Below are 22,361 nucleotides of genomic sequence, written 5' to 3' on the forward strand. Positions count from 1 at the left end.
CTTTAGACCCAGCCAATATGGCCAACTACCGCCCAGTCTCAAATTTACCATTCTTGGGCAAGGTGATTGAGTGGGTGGTTGCTGAACAACTCCAAGCACGCCTGAAATAAGCGGACCATTTGGATCCCTTCCAATCAGGATTCAGGCCTCACCATGGGACTGAAACTGCCTTGGTCGCGCTGGTCAATGATCTCCAGCGAGCTAGGGACAAAGGTGAGAGCTGTTTCCTAGTTCTGCTGGATCTCTCAGCGGCGTTTGACACCATCGACCATAACATCCTTCTGGACTGTCTAGAGGGGTTGGGAGCTGGGGGGCACTGTCATACAGTGGTTCCGCTCCTTCCTCCTGGGCTGTGTTCAGAAAGTGATGTTGGGGGATGAGTGTTCAGACCCTGGGCACTCACTTGTGGGGTGCCTCAGGGTTCCGTTCTCTCCCCCATGCTTTTTAATATAGTGATGCCTCGCTTAACGAATGCCCTGCTTAACTAAATTTCCGCTTAATGAAAGGTTTTTTCTAATGGAGGTTGCCTCGCTAGACGAATTCGTTTTACGAAAAATTCGTCTAGCGAATCGCGGTTTCCCATAGGAATTCATTGAAATTCAATTAATGCGTTCCTATGGGCAAAAAAAATTAAAAAAAATTCAATGCATTCCTATGGGATTCGCTAGACTAATTTTTCGTTATAAGAAAAGACCCGTGGAACGAATTAAATTCGTCTAGCGAGGCACCACTGTATCTATATGAAGTTGCTGGGAGAGATCATCAGGGGGGTTGGGCTGGGTGTTCATCAGTATGCAGATGACACCCAGCTCTAACTTTCTGTTAAATCAGAACCAGTGAAGGCGGTGAAGGTCCTGTGTGAGTGCCTGGAGGAGGTTGGAGGATGGATGGCGGCTAACAGATTTGAGGTTGAATCCTGACAAGACAGAAGTACTGTTCGTGGGGGACAGGAGGTGGGCAGATGTGGAGGACTCCCTGGTCCTGAATGGGGTAACTGTGCCCCTGAAGGACAAGGTGCACAGCCTGGGAGTCATTTTGCACTCACAGCTGTCCATGGAGGCACAGGTTAATTCTGTGTGCAGAGCGGCTGTTTACCAGCTCCATCTGGTACGCAGGCTGAGACCCTATCTGCCCGCAAACTGTCTCGCCAGAGTGGTGCATGCTCTGGTTATCTCCTGCTTGGACTACTGCAATGCGCTCGTGGGGCTACCTTTGAAGGTGACCCGGAAACTGCAATTAATCCAGAATGCGGCAGCTAGACTAGTGACTGGGAGTGGCCATCGGGACCACATAACACTGGTCCTGAGAGATCTACACTGGCTCCCAGTACGTTTCCGAGCACAATTCAAAGTGTTGGAACTGACCTTTAAAGCCCTAAACACATAGCTGCCAAGTTATCCCTTTTTTAAGGGATTTTCCCTTATGCTGAATAGGCTTCCTCACGAGAAAAGGGAAAACTTGGCAGCTATGTAAACGGCCTCGGCCCTGTATACCTGAAGGAGCGTCTCCACCCCCATCATTCAGCCCGGACACTGAGATCCAGCACCGAGGGCCTTCTGGCAGTTCCCTCATTGCGAGAAGTGAGGTTACAGGGAACCAGACAGAGGGCCTTCTCAGTAGTGGCACCCGCCCTGTGGAACGCCCTCCCAACAGATGTCAAGGCAGTAAGCAACTATTTTACTTTTAGAAGACAACTGAAGGCGGCCCTGTTTAGGGAAGTTTTTAATGTTTGATGCTGTACTGTTTTTAATATTTGATTGGAAGCCACCCAGAGTGGCTGGGGAAACCCAGCCAGATGGCAGGGGTATAAATAATAAATTATTATTATTATTAGAGCCTCAGCTTCAGGATCTGTCCTTCCAGTGAGCACTCAGGGCTATTTTCCTTCAGAATGGATAGGTTTGATCTTGCAGTCCATGGGACTCTCAAGAGTCTCCTCCAGCACCATAATTCAAAAGCATCAATTCTTTGGCGATCAGCCTTCTTGATGGTCCAGCTCTCACTTCCATACATCATTACTGGGAAAACCATAGCTTTAACTATACGGACCTTTGTAGGCAAGCTGATGTCTCTGCTTTTTAAGATGCTGTCTAGGTTTGTCATTGCTTTTCTCCCAAGAAGCAGGCGTCTTTTAATTTCGTGACTGCTGTCACCATCTGCAGTGATCATGGAGCCCAATAAAGTAAAATCTCTCACTGCCTCCATTTCTTCCCCTTCTATTTGCCAGGAGGTGATGGGACCAGTTGCCACGATCTTAAGGTTTTTTGATGTTGAGCTTCAGACCATATTTTGCGCTCTCCTCTTTCACCCACATTTAAAGGTTCTTTAATTCCTCCTCACTTTCTGCCATCAAGGTTGTGTCATCAGAATATCTGAGGTTGTTGATATTTCTTCCGGCAATCTTAATTCCGGTTTGGGATTCATCCAGTCCAGCCTTTCGCATGAATTCTGCATATAAGTTAAATAAGCAGGGAGACAATATACAGCCTTGTCGTACTCCTTTCCCAATTTTGAACCATATCCAGTTCTAACTGTAGCTTCTTGTCCCACATAGAGATTTCTCAGGAGACAGATGAGGTGGTCAGGCACTCCCATTTCTTTAAGAACTTGCCATAGTTTGTTGTGGTCGACACAGTCAAATGCTTTTGCCTAGCCCTAGTCAATGAAGCAGAAGTAGATGTTTTTCTGGAACACTCTAGCTTTCTCCATAATCCAGTGCATGTTTGTAATTTGGTCTCTGGTTCCTCTGCCCCTTCGAAATCCAGCTTGCATTTCTTCTTTGGAGGTCTGTCAGGAGTGCTTTAATGGTGTTTCCTGCTTGGTAGGGGGTTGGACTGGATGGCCATTGTGGTCTCTTCCAACTCTATGATTCTAACTGCAACTTGCTTACATTCTATGATTCTGGGAGTTCTCGGTCCACATATGAAAGCTCATACCAATGACAAACTTAGTTGGTCTCTAATGTGCTACTGGAAGGAATTAGTTAATTTTGTTTCAACTACAGTAGACCAACACCTGCCTGTAAATATTGTTTGGTAATTTAGGGGCAGAGGGGCTGGGGTAGAGAGGATGACCTTAGAGTTGACCCTCAGAGAATGATGGGCTGAGGGAGTTTTCGGACGGTTGAACCGTCTTCCCCCCCCTCCTTGCAGCAAAACACCCCTCAAGCTGCAGCGAATGTCAGTCCCCTAAAATATGCTGCTCAGGCGTCTTTGGGGCCAAAGTCGCCCCCCCCCCCTTGCACGCGGAAGCCTCTTGTGCTTTGAACGGCTTGTTGTTGTTGTTTAGTCGTTTAGTCGTGTCCGACTCTTCGTGACCCCATGGACCATAGCACGCCAGGCACTCCTGTCTTGCACTGCCTCCCGCAGTTTGGTCAAACTCATGTTCGTAGCTTCGAGAACACTGTCCAACCATCTCGTCCTCTGTCGTCCCCTTCTCCTTGCGCCCTCCATCTTTCCCAACATCAGGGCCTTTTCCAGGGATTCTTCTCTTCTCATGAGGTGGCCAAAGTATTGGAGCCTCAGCTTCACGATCTGTCCTTCCAGGGAGCACTCAGGGCTGATTTCCTTCAGAATGGATAGGTTTGATCTTCTAGCAGTCCATGGGACTCTCAAGAGTCTCCTCCAGCACCATAATTCAAAAGCATCAATTCTTCGGCGATCAGCCTTCTTTATTGAACGGCTTAAGAAATAACAAACGTCGTCTTCTCGCCATCCCAAATAAAGCCTGAGTTCCAGAGAGATGGAGCTGCTGCTGCTGCTGCTGCTGCTGCTGCTGCTGCTGCTGCTGCTGCTGCTGCTGCTGCTGCTGCTGCTGCTGCTGCTGCTGCTGCTGCCGGCGAGCCTAAGGGGCAGCATCGAGACCGCAGCGAGAGAGGAAAGGTGCGCGCTCGGAATGAAGAGCTGGGCCAGCTGGGGGCGGGCGAGGCCGAGAGGGCGGGGCCGTGGCCGGAAGCTGACCCGGAAGTTCCGCTGCGCCTCGGGTCCCGGGCGTTGGGTCGCGGGGCTTGCCGGGAGTGGTAGTCCCCTGGGCGGAGGGCGAGGCGGGCGCCCTTTCCCAGGGTGCTTGGCGCGGGGGCGGGGCGGCGCCAGGTGCCGGCGGGGCCCGGTCAGCGTCTCGGAGGGAGGGAGGGAGGCAAGGAGGGCCGCGCCGAGAGTGAGCGAGGGAGGCCCCTCCGCCAGCGCCTGCCCGCCCGCCCGCCCGCCCCCTTCATGGCTCCGGCGCTGCCGCCGCCGCCGTCTCGGCCCTCGGGGGCGCCCCGGAGAGCAGCGAGCGCGTGAGGCGAGAGGCCGAGGGCGCCGCCGCCGCCGCCGCCGCGAGGATGCTCCGCTGCATGCCGCCGCTGTGGCGCTGCAACCGGCAGGTGGAGGCGCTGGACCGGCGGCACTGCTCGCTGCAGGCCGTGCCCGACGACGTCTACCGCTACAGCCGCTCCCTCGAGGAGCTCCTGCTCGACGCCAACCAGCTGCGGGAGCTGCCCAAGGTGCCGGGACTGGGCGCGGGGGGGGTACTCCGGGGTCGCGGCGAGGCTCCGGCGCGGAGGTGGGCCTGGAGCGGGGCCCCACTGGGCTCCTCGCTGGTGGGCCGGGGGGGGGCAGAGGAACCGGCGGGTCAGCCCCGCGGGGGGCCGGGGGCCTCTAAGTCGGCTGGAGAAGAGACCCTGCTGGTAGGAGCCGGTCCTCGAATGTCGTCTCGTCCCCTGCAATGCAGGGATCCTGCCTGCCTGCCCTGCAAGGCCCGGGCGTGGGGGGGGGCTGTGAGGTGGGGGGAAGCCAGCAAGGGATAGGGCGGGGGCCAGTGGCCACCTGCTAGGGATGCTTTAGCTGTGACTCCTGCATTGCAGAGGGCTGGGCTGGATGACCCTTGGGTTCCCTTCCGACACTACCGCTCTAGGATGCTCTAAGGGCAAGAGATGGCCTGGCCAAGTCTCATTGGTCCAGCACACTGTCCTTCAGCCTGCACCCAGGACCCCCCAGAGCCCGCCATCTATGTGAGTGCTGGACTCATGTAGAACCATTAGGAGGCTCTGTGGTGTGCAAGGCTCAGCGTGAAATCCCCTGGGAAGCCTACAGGTGAGCTGTGCTCTCTGCTTCCGCAGCAGTGCTCCCAAGGCAGCCCCACAAGACAGACGGATGCTGCAAGGCAGGTGCCACAGTCAGACAAAGCTCTGGGTGAGCCCTTTGGCAAATGTTGCTCTTCAGTCCAGTGGAGCAGGTGCTGCTGCGCCACCTGAGGCCCCATCACAGCCTCTTGCCTTGGGCAGAGCTCTGAGCTGCAGCTTCCTTGCAGCAGGTGGATGCCTTCAGGGGTTTCCACTCCTGCCACTTTCCAGTTGGGCCAGCGGGTTCTTGAGCTCCCCTTACCAGCTGTGTTGATGCATTTAGGGTTTTTTTTAAAAAAAATCCTCTCTGCCTTTAGGGCGCAGTTAAGCTTGGTAATGACATGTTAAATGTAATCAAGTGAAACACTCCCTCTGGAGCCCACAGTGCTGTTGTCTGAAGCTTCCTTGTTCACCTGACTGGCCTTTCCTGGGGCCTTTCCTTGGTTTTTCCTGAGGCCTTGATGTGGCTGTTTCTGGCTCTGGAAGCTGCAGAGAGGGGAGGGGATTCCTTCTATAAGTGCAAACCAAGCGTGTTCTGGACCTAGAAGCCTGTGAAGAGCAAACAGTAGAATTGTCAGGAACGTTGGCTGGGACGGGTTGGTGCCCTCCTCCTTTGCCTCTTGATGGTGTGGATTGGAGGGACGTCCAGCTGAGCAAGCACCCACCATCATTGGAGATTTGAGTGGGGTGCCATCAGTCCCCACCCCCCAGCCATGTCCAAATCCCAGGGCTTCCCTGAATTCCGAGGGAGGGAGGCAGGGAGGCAGGCAGGCACCAGCCTCTTGTGCAACTGTTCCACAGCTGCCGTGCTCCACCCCACACTGGCCAGGGTAGGGCTGGGCCCTGAGCTCTGTGTGCATGTTGTGGAATGGCAGCCAGAGTGTTTTTCCTGAGGCATTTGATATGCATTCTTTGGGGCCTGAGAATGGAGGGTTAAATAGCAGGAAATCCGGCTAGCCTGCCTTGGGGAGGAGGCGGCGGCGGCTGCAGCCAAGGAGCCAAAGGAGCTGCTGTCTGTGTGGGTTGCTGTGGCCGCAGTGGCTGTGCTGGTGGCTGCTCATTGCTTACCTGCCTGCCTATGAGGGGGAAGGGGGTCTTTTTCTGACCAGGCTGCTGCTGCTGCTGCACTTTTCCTTCCTACCCTAGCTATGGCCTTTACTTCTGTCCTACTGACGCTTGCCATTCAGCCAGGTGGGTGTTATGAGGATGGTGGGTTGGCAGCTTGGCAGGTCTGCTGCCTCTGGGCTTAGCCATGCTTACCCTTAGCCCCACTCTTTCCAGGCACAGATCCCTGCTTTACGTTGTTGTTGTTGTTGTTGTTAGCGCTCTTTCTGAGCACCTCTCTTTTTTAGCCCTGGAGCTTTCCCCGCAAAGCACAGTACTTTAGCCCTCAAGTGTCCTTTGGACGTTCCCATGCATTGCCATTGGCTCTAATTCAGCTTTCAGGAGCAGGAATCCATGGGAAAGGGTGCTTGGACACGGAGCTTTTAAGCACAACTGTACCTGGGAAGAGCAGAGGAAAGGTGCATATGGATCGAAAGGGCCTGGCTGGCTTCCTCAGCCTCCTCAGCTGCTCCCCTTGGGCAGAGGGAGAGAGAAGCAGGTCCCATTGGAGGCCCCCAAGGCCAGGAGAGCTTCATGTTGGCCTCCACCCCACCCCTACCCCTGTTGTTCCCAGAGCTCAGAGCTAAGGCAGGAGGAGGCAGCCCTGCCCTGCAAGAGCCATTCCCTGTGCTGGGAATGCCCCTCTCTCTTGAGCTGGCATTCTGACTGGCAAGCCCTCTCCCCCTTGCAAGAATTGCTCTGCCCTCCCTGGTGCTGGAAGTCAGCTTGGCTCCCTCTCCTGGCACAGCGGGCCCTGCCTGGGGGTGGGGTGGAGGGCGGGAACTGTTTGGTCTGGGGAACAGATAGGTAGCCGTGTTGGTCTGAGTCGAAACAAAATAAAAAAAATTAAAATAAAAATAAAAATGAGCATGCACATGAAAGCTCATACCAAAATAAAAACTTAGTTGGTCTTTAAGGTGCTACTGAAGGAATTTTTTTATTTGGTCTGGGGAAGTTTTCCTTGAGTCCGAGCGGGAGGGGCCTTGCTCAGGGACCCTGTCCTCTTGCTAATTGCTTAGGAACAGTCCTGCAAGACACCTCCTGCCCTGTTTCCTCCAGGAGCTGGGTGAGGCCCTGCACAGTGCTTCCCAGGCCCCGCTATGGGGCATGGGGGAGGAGCAGGCAGTCCTGGGCGGACAGACAAAGCCACTCTTATTCTTGACCTGCGGGGGGGGGGGGGAGGCTTTCTACTGCACTTGGGGACCAAGGGGCGGGGATGGCTATTGTGATGCTTGAATACCCCCTCACCACTGAGCATACGGGAGAGGGGCTGGCTATCTGGGAGCTGCCATCTTGGGAAGCAGGGGGAGGGGCACCAGGGTGTCTTGGGGGGGGCATGTGGGTGAGGGTGGTGGTGCCTCTGTGCTCACTGCTAATCCTGGCCAGCCATTCACAGCCGCCTCCTGGGGGGGGGCTTTGTCTGCTGCTGCTGCTGCTGCTGAGAAGCTGCCTCCTGGCTCTGATCCTTTTATCCTCCAGCCATTCTTCCTTTTCATTTCCAACCCTCTGATGATGTGGTTGAGTGGCTGCCGGGGTGGGGTGGGGGTTTGTTCTGGCAGAGGGGCAAGGGGGTGACGGCCTCAAAAATGTGTTGGGGGGAGCAGGTATTGCCTGGGCCTCCCTGGCCCGGGTGATGGTGCCATTCAAAGTGGAGGACCAGGGTGGGCTGGAGGCGTGGAGTGCAGGCGGGGGGGGGGGGCTTTGTTCTGCTGCAAGCCTTGGGCTGGGTGTTCTAGGGCTAGGCAGTGTTTGGGACTTCTCCTGGGAAGAAGATTTTCTCCAGATATTGCCCTAGAAAAGCCTTGGTCCATTTTCAGTCCCTGTGAGGTTCGAAGTCAAGAGGACAAGGGACCTGGTCTCGAGCATCTGTGTTTGTGTGGGGTATATTGAATTTGTCCTCACCTCAGAAGCCAACACATTCAGAAGACTCTTCCTGAAGCTTTCATGCTGAGCCCCCCCCCACCACCACCCCCCATCTTGCACTTTCTCCCCTGCAGCCTCATCTGCCCCTCTGGCACTTTGCTGCCTTGAGTCGGCATGTTGCCCCCTGCCCTGCCCTGCCTGAGCCTTCTGCCCCTGCTCCCTTTGCTAGGCATCTTCCCCTGGGGTTGTACTGGCTGCACCAGTTGCCAGTGGATTAGTGGAGGGGCTGCTGGGCAGGGTGGGGGGAGTGGGGAGGGCAGCTCCAGCTCTGCAGAGCCAAGGGCAGTCCAGGTGCTGCAGGAGATGGGTGGGGGAAAGCGGTGGCACTCGGGCCAACTGGATGGAAGCAGGATAGTGCTTGGGGCAGCCTCTCCATGGAGCCCAGTTCCTGTCCCTGGAAACAGCCCTGCGAGTCCATGTGAGGTGCCAGGCCTGGTGGGAGCATCAGAGATTGAGTTGTCTTGGGAGGAAATGGGCACCCGACCCCATTCAAGGCCTCACTGCTTTCCCCTGACATCCTTTGCTGAAGGTGCCAGGGGGAGCCTTGGGGACGCTGATGGTACTGAGTTGCCGAGAGGAACTTCTTGCCTTTTTCACTCAGAGCGGGAAGGCAGTGCCGACATGGGATGTAGCTGCCTCCCATGCCAGGTGCCTGTGGGCAGCAGGCAGCCCTGAAACCGTGAGCCTGGCTTTTGAATCTTAAGGTGCTCCACAATCTCTGCTGGGGGGACAGAAGGAGCAGGAAATCCCCTTCTGGAGGTCCATTTGCTGGTGCCTCATCCTGACCCACTTTCTGTCGCCTCCCATCCAGGCTTGCCTTTGCAGCAGAGGGCTGTCTTGGAGCACATGTGTTGCGCTGTTTGTTTGTTGCTCTTTGAAAAAGAGTGGGAAGTTTTCCCTCTTTATTCCCACCCCTCCTTTGAAAGTGGAGCCTCCTGTTTGTGAAATGTCCGTTGCTGCCCCTGGAAGCCTTCCTTAGCTGGAGGGGGCAGGGTCATGCTCTCCAGTTCGCATCTTCCCTGCTGGCTGTGCAGGCTGGCACTGAGGGAGTGGCTACTGCTGCCCTGGCCTAGGAGGGTTCAGGTCTGGCCACAGGCTGGAGCTGGTGGAGGTGCTGAAGGGGCACTGTGCCCCCTCCTGGCTGCCAAGGGCTGGTCCGTCTCAGCTTGGGTGGGTGAGGGCCCTCCTTTCCTTGCATTTTGCTCTGTGTGGCAGGCGGCCCATGGCCATCCTTCAGAAGCAGAGATAGAAACTCCGATATATAAACTAATTGCCAAATGGCACCTTCAAGCTAGGTTATGGTCGCCGCAAGGAAATGTCTAGCCGTCTTTTTTTGCACTTTACTTTATTATTACAAGGGAATCTCTCCTTATTGGGGGAGGGATTCGATTCCTGGCTGCCGCTTGTATCACTGGCAGGTGTGTGAATCCCCCCCCCTTTCAGTGCATGCAAGAGGGGAGATGCCTGTATTCCTTTCAGTTACATACTGCTTTATATTTTAAAGAAAAAATCTCAAAGCAGTTTACAACACATTCAAACATCCAATAAAACAATCCTCGCTCCAAGGAACATATTTCAGAGCCTCCTCTAAGTGACATTTTGCTTTCCCCATACAGTGTTTCTTTATCTCCTTGATTTATAGAGCTGCCCCATAGCAGAAGTACTCTAGGGAGCCAGTGTGCTGTAGTGGTTAGGGTGTTGGGCCAGGACCTGGGAGATCAGGGTTCAAGTCCCGACCCAGTCATGAATCTCAGCAGGTGACCTTGGAGTCTGTTGCAGCATCTGAACCTCCCTCACAGGTTCTAGTTACAGGTAGGCAGCTGTGTTGGTCTGCCGTAGTCGAAGCAAAATATAAAAAATCCAGTAGCACCTTAGAGACCATCTAAGTTTGTCATTGGGATGAGCTTTCGTGTGCATCTACCTTCTTCAGATACACTGATGACTTCTGTTTCACAGGGTCATTGCAGGGATGAACTGAGGAGGGGGGTGAACTATGTACTACTTTGAGACAAAGGTGATAATAATAATAATAATAATAATAATAATAATAATAATAATAATATTTATTATTTGTACCCCGCCCATCTGGCTGAGTCTCCCCAGCCACTCTGGGCGGCTCCCAATCAAGTGTTAAAACAATACAGCATTAAATATTAGAAACTTCCCTAAACAGGGCTGCCTTCAGATGTCTTTTAAAAATAGGATAGCTGCTTATTTCCTTGACATCTGATGGAAGGGCGTTCCACAGGGCGGGTGCCACTACCGAGAAGGCCCTCCCAGGCTGCGCACCTGGTCCTTCAGGGGCACAGTTACCCCATTCAGGACCAGGGAGTCCCCCACACCCGTCCGCCCCCAGTCCCCCAAAAACAGTACCTCTGTCTTGTCAGGATTCAACCTCAATCTGTTAGCCGCCATCCTTCCTACAACCGCCTCCCTCCAAGGTGGGATATAAATGAAATAATGAAGCTCTTAAGGAGCCAGTGTGGTGTAGTGGTTAAGAGCGGTAGACTCGTAATCTGGGGAACCGGGTTCGTGTCTCCACTCCTCCACATGCAGCTGCTGGGTGACCTTGGGCTAGTCACACTTCTCTGAAGTCTCTCAGATCCACCCACCTCAAAGGGTGTCTGTTGTGGGGGAGGAAGGGAAAGGAGAATGTTGGTCGCTTTGAGACTCCTTCGGGGAGTGATAAAGCGGGACATCAAATCCAAACTCTCTTCTTCTGCTTACCTGCTTAAGAAAGCTGTAGGGGCCAGCCAGATGGAGATGTTAGTCATCCAGAGATCCCCACATGGTCACAATTGGACACACGCCAGTTGCAAAACATGCCTGGTGCCTGGAGAATTTCAAAAGCCAGTCTGGATTTTTTACCTTGGGCGTGTTCAGGGACACCTTCATGTGATTTGACTGGTACAAATCTTCGGGGCTGCCAATTCTTTCCTTTTAGACTAGTCTTCTGAAGGATCATCTCCACCCCAATTGTTCAGCCTGGACACTGAGGTCCAGCTCTGAAGGCCTTCTGGAGATTCCCTCACTGCGAGAAGTGAGGTTATAGGTAACCAGGCAGAGGGCCTTCTCAGTAGTGGCGCCTGCCCTGTGGAACGCCCTCCCATCAGATGTCAAGGAAAGAAGACATCTGAAGGCAACCCTGTTTAGGGAAGTTTTTAATTTTTGATGTTTCATTGTGTTTATAATATTCTGTTGGAAGCCGCCTAGAGTGGCTTCTTTATATGTGTTTTGTTGTCTGTGGGACAGAAAACAGGTTCACTTCTCCAGCTGTTTCAGAGCGCAGGCTGCCTTTTGCCTTTCTTAAGAAGGTGAAATTCTGGTTCAGTGAGGGAAAGCTGGGTGGAGTCTGCAACCACGGGGCTAGCTGTAGGGGGAGGTCGTTTGCTGGAGGGAAGGAGGGAAAGCAGCCTGGGAGTGAGCCCTGGGCTCTAGTCTCCCCCTGGGCAAGCAGGACAGCCAGAGAGGAGCGCCAAGGGGCGGAGGGGTATGGCCAGGGCAGAGGCAGGACCATTCCAGAGCAGCCCAGTTGAAGGAGGAAGGGCAGCAAGGCAGCCACTGTCGTCTGGAGACTTCTTGCACTTGGGTTGATCTTGAACCGTCCTTTGCAAGTGCCATGCAGCTGGCTTGGAAGCAACTGGGTGCATTGGGCGGGGTACCTTCAGATGTGGTCACAGGGAAGGTGAGCAGCTGACTTTCCACAGCCTCCTCAGAGCTACTTGGCATGAGGCAGAATATCTGGATCCCCATTAATCTGCCTTCAGGCAACTTTTTTGGTAGAAGTCACTTCCTTTCATCAGTTGGTGGTCTCTATTTATTTGCATAAGGCTTGCCTATCAATAGGGACGCAGGTGGCGCTGTGTTCTAAACCACAGAACCTAGGGCTTGCTGATCAGAAGGTCGGCGGTTCGAATCCCTGCGACGGGGTGAGCTCCTGTTGCTTGGTCCCTGCTGCTACCAACCTAGCAGTTCGAAAGCACATCAAAGTGCAAGTAGATAAACAGGTGCTGCTCCGGCGGGAAGGTAAACGGCGTTTCCGTGTGCTGCTCTGGTTCGCCCGAAGCGGCTTTGTCATGCTGACCACATGACCTGGAAGCTGTATGCCGGCTCCCTTGGCCAGTAAAGTGAGATGAGCGCCGCAACCCCAGAGTCGGTCACGACTGGACCTAATGGTCAGGGGTCCCTTTACCTTTACCTTTACCTGGCTATCAATGAAGATGGATGGGGTTTGGGGGCGGGCATGGACCTTTTGGGGATTTGTGGTCTACAAAGAGCCTTTGTGGATCAGACCGCAGGTTTTTCTCGCAGTGATTAGTCAGGTGCTTCCTTGGACGACCCCTTACAGTTCTAGTGTCACGAGAGAAAGGAATAGTCACTTTCCGCTCACTGTGCATAATTTTGCAACTGATATTATGGCTCTTTCTGTGGCTGAGCTTGGATTTGCAGTGGTTCCACTCCTACCTGCCCGGCAGGTTCCCAAAGGAGTTTCTGGGGACAGTTGCTCCACCCCAACAAGAATTGCCCTGGGATGTGCCACTCCACCCTGCTGTGTCTCCCATGCTGTTGTGGGAGGCCGTGGTGCCTGGAGTCAGCTGTGCATTGGGCGAGGGCCCAGAGACTAAAGCTCCGTCAAGAAAAGGCTGAGATGGGGATGCTGACGTGGAACCCTGGAGCTCTGGCTCCCCCTGACAAGGTGTCTTGACTGCTTGGATGCCTACGTTTTGTGTCAGGGATGCCTTCCAGGTCAAGGGACACCTTTCTCCACTTTGTCTTGGAGCGCTAGCTGTGCCCTTTCCTCAGCCATAGGTGGGGCTGCCTTTGAGGAGTGTTTGGGGACTGCAGGCAGTGCAGAGTGCAGCAGCCTACCAGTCACTGGCTTGAGGGGATGCAAGGAGCTGCTGGTCCCTGGCTCAGTTCCAAGCTGCATTCGGCCTGCCAAGGCTGTAAACTGCCTGGGCTGAGGTTCTTTAGAGGAGCACCCCCACCCCCCACCCCCGGTGCATGCTGCCACCAGGAGGACACCTAGTGAAGCTCCAGGGCAGTTTCTTCTGCAGCTTGGTGGGCAGGTTCTCTTTGGGTGCCCTTGCTGTGGGATTCCTTCTCAAAGAAGGTTAGAATTATAGAATCGTAGAGTTGGAAGGGACCCTGAGGATCATCTAGTCCAACCCCTTTAATGCAGGAATATTCAACTGTCCCATAAGAGGATTGAACCTGCAACCTTGGCATTATCAGCACCATGCTGTCACCAGTTGAGTTGGCCAGGCTGACTATGCAGGTTACTTGGCCCAAGGAAGGCTTGCCCTGCTAGAATGTTTTAAGTTACTTTTATTATTATCACTTCTAAATTGCCAGCTTATATGGCCGGAAAGCATAAGGGCAGAATTGTGGCTCCTTTGCCTGCTTCAGAGAGACCCTCTCCAAGGGGCTGGTTTTCTGGCCAGCCTGGTGGTCTCTCTGTCGCCCACAGTGGCTTGGTCTCCTCTGCAGACTTGACTGCATTTCTGGCTGATACATAGCTTGATCCTTTCAGGGCAGTAAGACAACATTATCCCCCTCCCTCTCTGATGGAAAATGCAATCAACCTGACCTTTCCCATGTCACCTCCTGCCTCTGCAGTGTCCCCTGGCTGTATCCATAGCCAAGAGGGGGAGTTTCACCACATCTCTCTTTATAAAGCAGGCTTGCAAATAAGCCCACAGGTGTTACTGGCCTGAGAAGGGCAGAGAGATAAGGCCAGCCTTAGCCTGCAGCATCCTAGTGCAGGTAAAAAGTAAAGGTGATGGACCCCTGGATGGGTAAGTTCAGTCAAAGAGAACCATGAGTTGCCGTGCTCATCTCACTTTTCAGGCTGAGAGAGCCGACGTTTGTCCACAGACAGCTTTCTGGGTCATGTGGTCAGCAGGACTAAGCCGCTCCTGGCGCATGAAGGACAATGACGAGTGGTTTAGACCACAACGCCACCCTACTTAGGGCAGGTTGTTGTTGTTTAGTCGTCTTAGTCGTTTTCAACTCTCCATGACCCCATGAACCAGAGCATGCCTTGGAAACTCTCACTTTCTTCTCAAAGCTTCTCCTTTTTTCTCTTCCTTTGCTTGGTCCCCAAGCAGTGCCATGTGGCTGAGTCTTGCCACCATTTCGGTGGCATTTTTCTGTTCTGTTCCTCTCCTGCTCCCTTGCATGCAATTCCTGGCCTCCTGTGGTTGCCAGGCTAGTGCTTAAATGCAAGGCTGAAAATGAGCCAGTAAAGATTCCTACTGAGGAACAGTTTAAAACACAGATAAAAGCAACTTACTCCTCCACTTCATACTAAAATACTCTTTGATGAAAATCTCCACATGCTTGTTCAGTGAGGCTGTGAATGTCTGCTCCCAGTAAACTGACATTCAAACATTGCAAGAGGTGATTTGGAGGATCAGAAATGGCTCCGGTGCTCCCTTCTCTCCTTAAGAGGAGACTTTCTGGGATCCTCCAGTTACAGTTTGCCAGGATGTCTTAGCTGGATCAATCCTAGTTTGGAGAGATCTTGCAAACCACACTTTATTGGTTCAAATGTCCCACGGACAACCTGGTTTGAACTTTCATGGAAACAAGGACATGGGGAGCATTTCTGCATTGTGGTCTAGACTAGTGTGTGGCTTCTGCCTCTTGCATGGGGATTTGGCTTCTGTTGCTCAGTTTCCCCAGCGTGACTCCCAGCCTCCCGGTACTGATCCCGCCAGAACCAAGAGTGGTTGGGGTTGTTCCCTCTGCTGGTCTGGGCTTTCTTGTCCTCCCTCTGTTTTCAGCAAAACATCTATCTTTTCAATATACTATTTAAAATCCACAATTTTGATGTTTTATTTTATATTTTAGTAAAATGCTAAGAGGTTTTATTACAATCAAGCATTAAATGAGCTTTGTTCAAACTTCTATTCTTATCAGTAGTGTTAAACTGGGCTGGGCTGCAGGGGGCACATGAGGCCCTGGCTTTACGGCTTCTTTGCTGCCATCCTTCGTGGCCCAGTTCAAAATGGTCTGTTTGGGCCTTGAGCGCCCTTCTGGGGCAGACGGCTTCCTCCTGCTATGTGATCAATCCCACCTGTGCATTAATGTGCTTCCTAGAAGCCCTGCTCTGTGTCCGTCAGTCTCCCCCCTTCCATGCCTGGGCAGAGCTGCCTCCCCGCCCCCTCTCAGCTGGGATTTTGGCCCCAGGCAAAGGTGCTTCTACCCATTGAGCTTTGGCTGGTTTGATTGGCAAGTGATGGCTGCTGCTGCTGCTGCTGCTACCTCTGCTGCCTTCGATCCTTAGATGAGCCTCGGTGTTTCCTGGCAGGTTTTTAAAAATGGTGCATCAGAATTCTTTTAGGACTAAGCTGTAAAAAAGAAAAGAAAGAGGTGTGCACTGTTTCTAGCTGGGGGCAAGTGAGGCGATGCTCTCGGCGGACGGGGGCTTGAAATTGTGTTTGGCAAACCCACGTCTTTCCCCAAGGGATGCGAGGCTCTTTCCATCCAGCTGCCTAGCTGGCGTCCCTCTCATGGAAAGTGATACAAAGACCTCCTCTTCCTGAGCCTCCTCTTCCTGCTGCCTCCTCCATGTCCCGTCAGGTTCACCCAGAAAAGCCACTTGGCCCCTCCTGGCCTGGGTGTGTGTGTGTGTGTGTGTGTGTGTGTGTGTTTCTCTGCTGGGCTGCTGTCATCCTCACTCCCCGTAGCCAAGGCACCTGTGCCTTCCCCAGCGTCCTGGTCTGGAGGGAAGGTTGTCTGCCAGAGGCACTGAGGTGGGCCGGGCAGGGCAGGGGCAGGGGCTTGCCCTTTCTGGCAGAGTGGTGGACTCTGCATGAGTGGCTAACTTCTCTCTCTTCCCTCCCCCCCCCCCCACAGCCTTTCTTCCGACTCCTGAACCTGCGCAAGCTTGGCCTGAGTGACAATGAGATTCAGCGCCTTCCCCCCGAGGTGGCCAACTTCATGCAGCTTGTGGAGCTGGACATCTCCCGCAATGGTGAGTAGATGCTGGGGGCGGGGGAGGCAGACAGGCCTATTGGTCTGTTCCCTGCAGTGGGAGCCTTCTCCTTCCCCTTCAGGGGGGGGGGGCACAGGACCTGCTTTGCCTGCAGAAGGGCCCCATGGCTGCCCCTGCTGGCAGGAGGTCTTTTGTTGGAGAGCGACCTGCCCGTCCCGTCAAGGGAGTCAGGGAGCACCTGCAGGGGGGCGGCTGCTGCTTCCCGTGTTGACGACTGGGGGCTGGGCCCAGGGCTGCAGGCCATGCTCTGCTCCCCTGACTCAGACAGAGCCCCAGAGGGGGCTTCCTGCTCTGACCGAGGTGGTGGTCTGGGCTCAAGCAGCAACCAGCTCAGCTGGCAGCTGTCTGCGGGTGCTTCATGATGGCCTTTGCTGAGGAAGCTTCCTTCAAACTGGCCAGGTTCCTCTGCCGTTCCCGCAGCAGTGGCTCTTGAGAATGGCCGCCTTGGAGGCAGGGAAGGGAGGTTGGCCCATCTCTATCCTCACAGCACACTCCCTTGGAGTAACTCATTGAGCTGAGTGGGGATTTGAACCCAGGTCTTCTCAGGGAGCCTCTTCAAAGACCTGTCAGTGGGGAGGGAATGGCTTTGCTGCTCTGAATTCCTTGAGGAATGAGTGGCACCTTTGTGGGTGAAGCCTCATTGCTGTGCCCCTTCTGTGCCTGGCTTGCTGCAGACATTCCGGAAATTCCTGAAAGCATCAAATTCTGCAAATCCCTGGAGATCGCGGACTTCAGTGGAAACCCCTTGTCTAGGTATGGTGGGAGCGGGAAGGTGGGCGGGGGGAGCTCAGGTGTCCTTCCTGGTCCAAGGCTCTCTTGGTCTGGCTGGGTCTTGGGGGGATTCAGAAAGGGCTTCTTGAAGGCACACAGACAACTGGATCAAAAGTAGGGATGGAGGGCCCATCCTGTCTTTTGCGGAGAGTCTTGCTGGTTCAAGAATCCTCTCTGCTGAAAGGAAAGGCGAAAGGTTGCAGCACTTGGGACTTTTGAGTTTAGAGGAAAGGCAAGTCAGAGGTGACATGATAGAAGTTTATAAAATTATGCTTGGACTTCTGTAACAACAGAAGTCCCTAAAAAACAAAATAATTTAATATTCTATGCCACCACTGTAGCTAAAAAAAATTATTGGTGCAAAGGTGGAGAACGAGTACGGTACCCACTAAGGAAGAGTGGCAGTTTAAAAGCTTGAATATGCTGAATTGGCAGGTATAATGAATAGGATAAGAGAAAAGGATGGTGAATATAAAGAGGATTGAAAAATGTTTATTGAATATTGTAAGAACCAGTATAAACAAAGCAGGTCTTGAGTAAATCCATCAGAATAGAAATTCACAAAGAAAGAAATGTGATGATTAAAAATTTGGAATATGTGATTTAGTCGAAAAGTAAAGAAACCAGGAAAAGGGTGGAAGGGAAGTCACTAGGTATTTAGTTGTATGTCGTGGGTGGTATGAAAGTTGAATGATTAAGGGATGAAGGGGATGGGGGATGTGTGGGGTTATTTCTGTGTTAAACATGCAAATACATTTTTTAAAATATAGGGGGGGATATAGCATTAAGCTTGGAATGGAGAAAATTGAGAGATTAAAGTTTTCCTCCTCCTCTTGTAACACTGGAACTTGTGGGCATCCAGTGAAGCTGAATGTTGGGCAGTTAAAATAAAGGAAAGGGGCTTCTTCACAGAGCACAGAGTTAAACTGTGGAACTCCCTCCCTCAGGAGGCCACCAATTTGGATTGGACAAATTCATGGAGGAGGAAAGGGCTCTCAGTGGCAGCTAGGCACAAAAGCTCTGCTCCACTTCCCCAGTTGGAGGTCACAATGTGCCTTTATCCCAGCTGCAGGAAACTGCCAGAGGGCTCTGGGCTTGAATCCTGCTTGCTGGTTTCCCATTGAGGCATCTGGTTGGCCACTGTGAGAACAGGATGCTGGATTAGATGGGCCCCCTGTGGCCTGATCGAGCAGAATTTCATGAAGCACAAAGCTTCCCCCCTCGGTCCATAGCTGCCCTTGCTAGAGGATCTCCTGATACAGAATGTGCTGCACGTGGTGGAGGCAGCAGTGGCCCCAAAGGCTGATCTCTGTCCTGTGGTTGCTGAGTATCCCAGGATCCTTCTGGCCCCTTTCCCCTGAAAAGGTGGGGCTCTCTTGCTTCTGGAGCTCCCACCTGCCAGGCTGTGCCAGCCGGGGCTTGGTTCCCCAGAACCAGCAGCAGGCAGGTGGAGGCCTCTCCCTGCATGTTGCTGGAATGCACTGGGGCGCAGGATCAGGCTGTGGGGGAGCGCGAGCTGCATGGGGTGCAGTGACAAAGGCCTGCCATTTCTGCTTCTGCCCAGGCTCCCGGAGGGCTTCACCCAGCTGCGCAGCCTGGGCCACCTGGCCTTGAACGACGTCTCCCTGCAAAGCCTGCCCAGTGACATTGGCAAGTAAGTTCTTGGCTGGGGCGGGGGGGGGGGGAGGAAGGGCCACCTCTTCCCTCCTGCTTTGCCAACCTCCCTCTTTCTCTTGCAGTTTAGCCAACCTGGTGACCTTGGAGCTACGTGAGAACCTGCTCAAGTCTCTCCCTGCGTGAGTGTGTGCAGTTTGTCTTGGGGGGTTGTCTGCCTGCTTGCCTGCCTCTGCTGGGCAGTGGGGTTGGGTGACCCCCTTAGGTGGAGGACCAGCACTTCTGGAAGCGGGCAGCCTGAGGATCGCTCGGCACTCCAGCTTTCAGCACCTTCTTGGAATTTGGTTGGGGGGGGGCGTAGATTCTTTGCCGCTCCTCCCTCTTGGTGTCCAGGACTCCCGGCCCCATGACTGAGCACCTTCTCTGCCTTGCAGTTCCCTCTCCTTCCTGGTCAAATTAGAGCAACTGGACCTTGGGGGCAACGACCTGGAGGTGCTGGTGAGTGCCGTGGGGTGTGGGAACTTGGGTCTCCTTCCTTCCTGGAGCCTCACCCTCGGGGGCTGAATGCTCCCCTCCAGGCTGCTCTTGCCTGGTCCTCTGGGCTCTTCCCAGGCCATGCCGCTCCATGCCACGCTCCATGCCCTTCTCAAGTGCTCTTGCTTGGCTGGAGAGAGATGGATCTGGCATTGCTGTGGCCTCTGGTAGGAGAGGAAAAGTCTCATCTTTGGCTCTACAGGCTTTTTCCTCTGGCCCCACCCACTAGTGGCATGTGGCCCCCAGAAGGTTGCCCAGGTGGGAACATGGCCCTTGGGATGGGAGTTTCCCCCACACCTGTACTTGGGGCTGTAGAAGCATCCTTATGTTCCCTCCTCATCTCCTTTTCTTTTTGTGAACTGGCTGCTTCCTCCCACCAGACACTCCCCTCCTTCCACTTAGTTTAATTTGAGGGGCCACCAAGTTGGAGGGCAGCCTCTTTGCCGGACGCAGCAGGATGTCCTGAGCAACTGCCCTCCTGAGTGACCGCTTGCTCTGTCTCATCCACAGCCGGACACACTGGGCGCGCTGCCAAACCTGCGGGAGCTGTGGCTGGACAGGAACCAGCTGTCGTCGCTGCCCCCAGTGAGTGCCCCCACCAAGCCCCCAGGCTGGGCCATGCTCTGGGTTGGGTGGGAGGGGGGCAGTTGTCTTTGCTGTCTTAAAAGGCCCTTGGAAAAACAAGCAAGCAAGCAAGCCAATGCTTCTGTTCTGAGGTGAATCCAGAAAATGGCACCACACACGAAAGAATCCAGCGCCTTGGCCCCCTGGCCACAAGGAGGCTTTCCCACAGAAGCAGGAAAGAGGGTTTTCATGGGGCTTTGCTAGGCAGCCTATAGCCTTTCCTGAAAGACAGGGAGGCAGCAGGCAGGCTGGAGGAGTCTAGCTGGGCCCTTGGGAAGGGGGAGAGGAAGGGCCCCATGTTGGGGGCAGCCTCGGGTGGCAGGTGCTGCCCCTGCAGGGCTCTGCCCACCCACCCTGCCGCTCTTCCCTCGCAGGAGCTGGGCAATCTGCGCCGCCTGGTGTGCCTGGATGTGTCTGAGAACAAGCTGGAGCAGCTGCCGGGCGAGGTCAGTGGGCTGGTGGCCCTGACAGACCTGCTGCTCTCACAGAACCTGCTGGAGTCCATTCCAGATGGGATTGGTGAGTCGGGTGGTTGTGGGGCCACCGGGGGGGGGCATTGGGATGTGTGCGCCTCCTGGGGAACATGGGAAGAGTTACCTGCTCTTGGGTGGGAGAAACAAATCTTGACTCAGGAAACCCAAAGCAGCTCAGGCGCTGCAGGTGCCTTTTCTCTTGAAACCAGGCTGGCTGCACTTCTCAGTAGGAGGAACAGGCTGTATTTTTCCATGTCCAGAATAGGGGAAAAGTATTTGATCCCCTGCTAAATTTGCCTGTTTGCCCTCTGGCGAAGAAATGACCAGTCCAAATAATTTGAATGGTAGGTTTATTGTAGCTGTGAGAGACAGAAGAAGAACGGGGAAAACCCCAGAAACCCAGAAGACAAAAGTCAGAGATTGATGTCCATTATAATGAGTGAAAGAAGTATTTGATCCCTTTGCAAAAGATGACTTAGGACTTGGTGGCAAAACCCTTGTTGGCAATTACAGAGGTCAGACGTTTCTTGGAGATGGCCAGCATCTACAAATACTTTCCCCCATCACTGTATAAGACAATGCTTTAAATAGGCAAAAAATTGGGGGGGAAATAGGCAAAAATTGGGTGTTGTCTTATACACAGATAGTGAAACCGGGGGGGGGGGGGTATCCGATTAATGGCAGCAGCAAGCAGGAGATCGGCAGCGGCGATTGGGCAAGTGATTGGCGGTTGTGGCAAGTGGGCGGGTGGGCTGTTGATGGTGGCGAGCGAGCAGACAATTGGCGGTTGTGGCGAGGTGTGCGATTGGCAGTGGCTGTGGCAAGCGATTGGCAGTGGCTGGAACGCAGGTGAACGATTGGCAGAAGTGACCTCCCTCACCCCAAAAAAGTTAAGCAACTTAATTTTGGGTTTAAAAAAGGGGGTTGTCTTAAAGAAGGGAAAATACGGTACCTGTCTTTGAGACCCAGCGTTACACGTCTGGCACAGGAGGCCACGTGCCAGACGGTTATTGGGTTGGCAAGCCCCCCACTGTCCTGTATTGAGACCATCCAATGTTCTCCCTTTGCATTGCACCCAGTGATGTTGCTCAGCGGATGATATGGCTCCCACCAGTGGAATGACTGAGGAGGGGGGAGAGACATTTTCAGTGCAGAGGAGACTAAAAGAGAAATTGGGGGGGGGGCTGCTCTTGCAGAAGAGTCACTGTCAGCAGAGAGACCCCTTTGGCAGACCAGCCTGGGTGATCCTGCCTCCTCCTCCAATGCTCTTAAGACTTCCTTAGGGGGGCCTTTTCTCCTCATCTGCTGGAGAGACGCTGCTCTCCCCAGGCGCTGTCTGGCCTGGCTTCTAACTCATGCAAAAGGTGCTGAGTTCTCTCTTTGGCAAGCAGCACACCACGTCACTTTTGCTCAAGCTGTTAGAAATGATTAGCTGTTAGCAAATGTTAGAATAACCAGTCGGTATGCAGAATTGTTTGGGATGTGTCAATGGGAAGCTGGATTTAGATCTGCACCTGGACCTCCCCATGCTCCTTGTCTGGTGTGTGGATCCCTGCGGGATGTGGCCCATGGCGCCCTTGTTCTTTGCCCAGGCCAGCTGAAGCAGCTCTCCATCCTGAAGGTGGACCAGAACCGGCTGGGGGAGGTGACAGAGGCAATTGGGGACTGTGAAAACCTGTCTGAGCTCATCCTGACGGAGAACATGCTGACGGTGAGTGTGCTGAGCCCTTGCCTGGTCAGCTGGCGTTTCTCCCTGGGGTCTTGGCCTGGGGGTGGGTGGGGTGGCCCCAGGGGCCTTTTGGGTGCCATGTGAGCTGGAAGTCCCCTCTCTGACTCTGGAGGCTTTTTCTCAGATGCTGCCCAAGGCCCTGGGGAAGCTCACCAAACTGACCAACCTGAATGTGGACCGGAACCGGCTGATGGCCCTTCCCCCCGAGATTGGGGGCTGCAGCAGCCTCAACGTGCTCTCCCTGCGGGACAACTGCCTGGAGTTCCTGCCTCCTGAGCTGGCCGGCACCGTGGAGCTGCACGTGCTGGACGTTGCTGGCAACAGGTGAGCAAGTGTGCTGGGTGTGCTGGGCCTCTGGGCCTTTGGCTGGGGCAGAGAGGAAGCTCTGCAGCTCTGTCACCAGGCCCGGGGGGAGCAGCCCCTGCCTTCTCAGCCCCCTGAGGCCTCGGCTGCATCACCATCACCCTCAGCATCATTCCTGACAGC

At 54.1% G+C, this 22,361-nt stretch overlaps 1 protein-coding gene across 46 annotated transcripts in view; it reads left to right on the forward strand.

Annotated features, from left to right (window-relative positions):
• The first annotated feature begins 4,080 nt into the window (after positions 1-4,080).
• The window catches only part of SCRIB (scribble planar cell polarity protein), a 58,871-nt gene continuing 40,590 nt past the window's right edge, over positions 4,081-22,361 (forward strand). For 45 of the 46 annotated variants that reach the window (XM_035102667.3, XM_035102664.3, XM_035102665.3 and 42 more), the window contains exons 1-10: positions 4,081-4,483; positions 15,992-16,109; positions 16,805-16,883; positions 18,466-18,555; positions 18,641-18,697; positions 18,950-19,013; positions 19,560-19,634; positions 20,048-20,192; positions 21,739-21,857; positions 22,000-22,199. In XM_035102667.3, coding sequence (XP_034958558.1) covers positions 4,322-4,483; positions 15,992-16,109; positions 16,805-16,883; positions 18,466-18,555; positions 18,641-18,697; positions 18,950-19,013; positions 19,560-19,634; positions 20,048-20,192; positions 21,739-21,857; positions 22,000-22,199 — 1,109 coding nt within the window. In that variant the 5' untranslated portion in view covers positions 4,081-4,321. Of the gene's footprint in view, positions 4,484-15,991; positions 16,110-16,804; positions 16,884-18,465; positions 18,556-18,640; positions 18,698-18,949; positions 19,014-19,559; positions 19,635-20,047; positions 20,193-21,738; positions 21,858-21,999; positions 22,200-22,361 lie in introns of those variants that run through there. The other variant, XM_035102676.3, reaches the window with a different exon arrangement.

Source organism: Zootoca vivipara, chromosome 8 (assembly GCF_965207765.1).
Source record: "Zootoca vivipara chromosome 8, rZooViv2.hap1.1, whole genome shotgun sequence".
In the NCBI taxonomy this organism is placed as follows: domain Eukaryota; kingdom Metazoa; phylum Chordata; class Lepidosauria; order Squamata; family Lacertidae; genus Zootoca; species Zootoca vivipara.